We start from the raw sequence: 2500 nt of genomic DNA, 5'->3' as shown, positions 1-2500 counted from the left end.
TATATATATATATATATATAATGAATAAATAAATACGTCCAAATAAAAAGAGGGCGACTTTCTAAGAAAACACCGGATCTCCAAGGTGGAGACGATAACCTTAATATCGTTTAAAAACAAAAACAAAACTACGTGTATATATATATATATATATATATATATATATATATATATATATATATATATATATAGGAAAATATGTTTTTTTTAATTAAATATCACCACGTGCAAATCTTACTTTATATATATATATATATATATATATATATATATATATATATATATATATATATATATATATATATATATATAGGTCATGGCGTGTGGCGAGTCGCCCGTGTTTGTGTTATGTCACTTACCAAAGGTGAGTAGAAAGCGGAACCTTCGGCCCCCAGGGGTAAATAGCCCTGGCTGGCGGCTGCGGCGGCATACGCTGACGCTCCCCCGTAAACGCTGTCAGTCAATCCCGGGACCCGTGGATAATTCAATAAAGTCGAGCTGTACTGACAAGAACAGATAGTTTGCCCCGTGTGGGGGTCCGTGATTATTGGGCGTCCATTTTCGCAACACCCACGGCTACTCGCCGAACCGGTGCCAGTCGACATCTGTAGTATGTCGTATAACCGTGCTTGCATCATAAAGCCAATTTGTATTCTATAAGATACAAAAAAAAATCTGATGATCTATATAGATATATAAATATATATATATTGGTTAATATATATATATATGTATATATATATATATATATATGTATATATATTTATATATTTTTTTGTTTATAGTTTATTTATATATATACGTAATGTTTATATATAAATAACTATGTATACATGTTTGGATATACATAAGAAGTTTATTAGGGTACCATTTAGTGTTTTTTTTTTCTTTTTACTTCTCCATTCGATTTGTTTGTTAGTGCAATTTTATGTTTTATAGCACTTCCTAGTACATCCAATTGCCAATTTTCATTTCAAACCAAGTAATTAGTATCCATGTAATGAATCGGCGGTGTCAATTTGACGTTACCAATATTTACAGAACAAAATGCGTGGTAATATATTTGTAATTTTAAATCCAGTGGTGTGTGTGTGTGTGTGTGTGTGGGTTTTATTTTTGCGTTTGTTTACATCTTGTCTATAATGAAGATATACATATTGATTTATGTATATCTACATGTGTGTATATATATATATATGTATATATATATATGTATATTTTATGTGTGTGTGTGGATATTTTTGACTTTTTGTATCACAAGGATTCTGTATTTTTGTAGGTATTTTTTTTTTTTAATTTTCTCCTGTATATAGATTCCGGATGTAGTTTTCCTGATTGTTTTCTCGTGTTTTATTTTTTCGTTTTTTTAATTTTTAATTTATTTTTATTTTTTTTTTGTTTGTTTTTTGTTGTTGTTTTTTCAAGGTTTCGGAACCTTCGGTTAAAAGACGAACTTTCCTGTTTCCTTATTCTTGTTGTAAATGTTAGGCGTCTTTATATTTTTAATATATGTATAAAGATATATATATATATATATATACACACACACACAATATATATATATATATATATATATTTAAATTCCGTGGCCAGATAATAAAAAAGGTCCTGGCAGATGAACCACGGGTATTTTCTCTCCCTTCTTACGGTAGAAAGTCAGCTTGAATGTCGTGTTCAGCGTCTCCTCCAGAGCAAGAGAGGGCGACCTACACGCTAGCAGTGCGTGGAACGTTCTATGTTTTTCATTCGACGCGACTCAATCGGGTTTCCTTTTCGTCCGCCCTATGTCCCCACCCCCTTCTACCAGATGAAACACCGACAACGCCATCCTTGCTCTCCCATAATTTCACACTACTCTCCCTCACTACTCTCCCTCCGCCATTGGCTCTACTTTTTCCCGACTGTCGCTCTCTCTCTCTCTCGCTCTTTCTCTCTTTTTCTATCTCTTCCACTTTCTATCTCTCCTCCCTTCCTCACACACAACTTTCTTCAACTTCTGTCCCTCCTAAGTTCGTCATTTTGTTCGTAATACACACGATTCCGCGCTTGTTGATTGGCTTGAATTGGAACCTACATGGGCATGTGTGTTTGCGCATGTATTAGACATGCGTACGTACATAAATACATATACATTATACATCACTCTATATCTTTCTCCCTTTCTCTCGTTGCCTCATTCTCTACACATACATGCACGCATGTGCGTGTGTTGTTTACTGTATGTGTGTATATAAAACATCCGTGTGAATGTCTGTAAAATTTATCCTTTTTTTCTCGCATGTACTCGTATGTTGTTGTTGATTATATTGGAGAAGTAATAAGGTTCGTACCAGTCTTCCCGCACACACGCACAGACACATATGTATGTATGTATGTATGTATGTATGTATGTATGTATGTATGTACGTATGTATGTATGTATGTATCTATCTATCTATCTATCTATCTATCTCTGCATATATATTATATAGACTGCATTCATTCTCTTTTTAGTTTATTT

General features: G+C 33.3%; 1 protein-coding gene across 1 annotated transcript in view; it reads right to left on the bottom strand.

Annotated features, from left to right (window-relative positions):
• Nucleotides 1–777, bottom strand: part of LOC145277015 (uncharacterized) — an 87470-nt gene extending 86693 nt beyond the window's left edge. The window contains exon 1 of the mRNA XM_080128619.1: nucleotides 360–777. Coding sequence (XP_079984745.1) covers nucleotides 360–638 — 279 coding nt within the window. The 5' untranslated portion in view covers nucleotides 639–777. The remainder of the gene's footprint in view (nucleotides 1–359) is intronic.
• Between the last annotated feature and the right edge of the window lie 1723 nt (nucleotides 778–2500).

Source organism: Euprymna scolopes, chromosome 1 (assembly GCF_053919585.1).
Source record: "Euprymna scolopes isolate OS-2025 chromosome 1, ASM5391958v1, whole genome shotgun sequence".
Lineage (NCBI taxonomy): Eukaryota > Metazoa > Mollusca > Cephalopoda > Sepiida > Sepiolidae > Euprymna > Euprymna scolopes.
The sequence above is the reverse complement of the archived record's forward strand: the minus strand, read 5'-3'. Positions and strand labels throughout refer to the sequence as shown.